The sequence below is a fragment of the Phaethon lepturus genome, unplaced genomic scaffold (genome assembly GCF_000687285.1).
Source record: "Phaethon lepturus isolate BGI_N335 unplaced genomic scaffold, ASM68728v1 scaffold9607, whole genome shotgun sequence".
NCBI classification, from domain to species: Eukaryota; Metazoa; Chordata; class Aves; order Phaethontiformes; family Phaethontidae; genus Phaethon; species Phaethon lepturus.
In genome coordinates, this window is record NW_010551126.1 from 18386 (window position 1) to 20756 (window position 2371).

Below are 2371 nucleotides of genomic sequence, written 5' to 3' on the forward strand. Positions count from 1 at the left end.
ACATGTCTGTGTTGTCTGGGATTTCACCACACCTCATTTCAAATGGATCAAATGTGGCTATTTTCAACTGTTTAAGTCAAAGAGATGTTATATGTAATCCGGGCAGAGAAACAGGCATTGTCACAGAGTCTTCATACACTTACGTGAGGTTACTTCCACCTAATCTATCCCCATGCATCATCTTTATGCCCCATGCCCCTGCCCCACAGGGTACTGGGAACTCTGCTAGGATGTCATCCGTATGCACTCACTTGCTTTGTGGCTCTGGATTTCAAAATATCATCAGAACCTTCAAAACACCTTGCCACCAGATCTTTCAAGGCCTGTTTGACTTGCTCACTTTGAAGGGTGTAAATGTAAGGGTTACAGAGCTGAGTAATCACATAGTAGAGGAAAGACACAACTTTGTCAAAATCCCTCCCACGCCGCTGGCTTGGGCGGATGTACCTGAAGATGGAGCTGCTGTACAGAACAGCGACCACAATGAGATGAGATGAGCATGTGGAAAAGGCTTTTTTCCTGCTTGCTGAAGACTGGATGTGTGTGACAGTGTGGATGATGTAGGCATAGGAAAAGGCAGTTACTGATAAGGTGCCAGGTAATATTAGAACACTTGTCAGTAGCATTACTTTCTCAATGAGGTCTGTTTCTGTGCAGGACAGCTGGAGCAGTGGTGCTATATCACAGCAGAAGTGGTTGATGACGTTGGGCCCACAGAATGGCAAATGGAGTATAATTGTGAGTGGGGAGAACACCAAGACAACACTCACCACCCAGCAGCCCAGCATCAGTTGGAGACAAAACCTATTGTTCATGAAGGTGGCATAATGCAAAGGGCGGCAGATGGCCATGTAGCGGTCAAAGGACATGAGAGCTACATGGAAGAAAGTGCAGATACCCAGGATGAAGAAGAGAGATAACTGAAGAAAACATCCTGAGAGGAAAATTGTTTTTGCTCCTGTGAGGAGGCTGTAGAGTGTCCTTGGCATGAAGGTAGAAGTGAAGCAGATTTCCACGAGGGAGAAATTCCTGAGAAAGAAATACATGGGGATGTGGAGATGTTGGTCTACCAGTGTGATGGTGATGACAGCCATGTTTCCATGGAGGATCAGGAGGAAGGCAGCAAAGAGAATGGCAAATAGGATGACCTCCAAAAAGCGATTGCTAGTGAGTCCCAAGAGAATGAACTCCACTGTTGTCTGATTCATCTCTGAAAGCTGAAAGACAGTTAGAAAGAAGATGTTAAAGATGTTCCAAGAAGCAGAAATTAAAGCCTAATCACTACTTTAAGCCAAAGAGTGAGTGATCTACATGTTGATAGTAGACAGTTGACCTGAGTAGGCACCTGCCTGTGTTGCATGTATCACTTGGCCACAGGACAAACTTAGCTCGCAAATGATAACAAAGCAGCCTTTAGGCAGCTCTCACTTGGCACCAGCGATGATGCTACCAACATGTTCTTGTCCTTATCTTAAAGTGAAACAGCATTGTTCTCATGTGGACATCCTTTTGCTGGGCAGTAGAAATCATGAATTTACTTAAGAAAATCTGGTAACAGCTCTAAAAACCATAATGTGTCAGAATTACTCCACAGACAGGATCTGTGCAACAGGTTGTCCCTTGGCTAGAAGTCCATCCAATGTTTCACAGCTGTGAGTTCCCAGCATTTAAAGGGACATAAGATTATCTATATTATTCTCTTTCCTTTTTCATAATAGCTCAAAAGAAAAAAGATATTTTAATTAATCCCTTCCAGAATCTGAGTACCTTTCTTACCAGTATCCATTACAAACCCCAGATCCCATGCATTATAGTACCTTTGAGGGCAGATTCCAAATAAGATGGCATATCTTTTTCCACAGAAAACTTGAATGTGATTCATCTCACCTGATTGCAGATTGCTACCTGTCTAAGTACCAGTGTATTCATCAGTACCCGTTGTGTTGTCAAAGGCAGAGATTCAACACCTCCAGAGAAACTTTGTGCTGATCTTAAGCTGAGTGTTGAAAGTACCGGTATGTGTTCACTCTTGAAGATACTGACCCTAGATAATGAGAGGAGATTTAGATCGTCCCCTGTCTTATTTGTGGTACTACAGGTCAGGATCTGCAAGCATACCATAATGTTTCTGAATAATTTCTGTTTTCAAGTCTGGCTTCCTGAATTAGCAGGCAAATACAAGTTTTAGTGCTCTACTTTGTAATCACATTTTCCTATATTATATGGTAACACAACAACAACAACTTCCCAAATTCCTGTAGGTTACCAGTCTGCATCAGTTTCCAGGTGGCAGTGAGATATACAAGGACTCTTCATCACATTTTAGAAACACAAAAACAGTATGTGAAATCTGTTCATCTGATTCGTGTGA

General features: G+C 42.5%; 1 protein-coding gene across 1 annotated transcript; it reads right to left on the minus strand.

Moving 5' to 3' along the window:
* Positions 1-233: 233 nt before the first annotated feature.
* LOC104623636 (olfactory receptor 6C74-like) lies at positions 234-1208 on the minus strand. Its single transcript, XM_010290781.1, has one exon. The coding sequence runs from the start codon at positions 1206-1208 to the stop codon at positions 234-236; it is 975 nt and encodes a 324-aa protein (XP_010289083.1).
* Positions 1209-2371: the final 1163 nt, after the last annotated feature.

Coding starts and splice junctions, on each gene's coding strand:
- LOC104623636 (XM_010290781.1), bottom strand. CDS start 1,208: ATGAATCAGACAACAGTGGAGTTCATTCTCTTGGGACTCACTAGCAAT.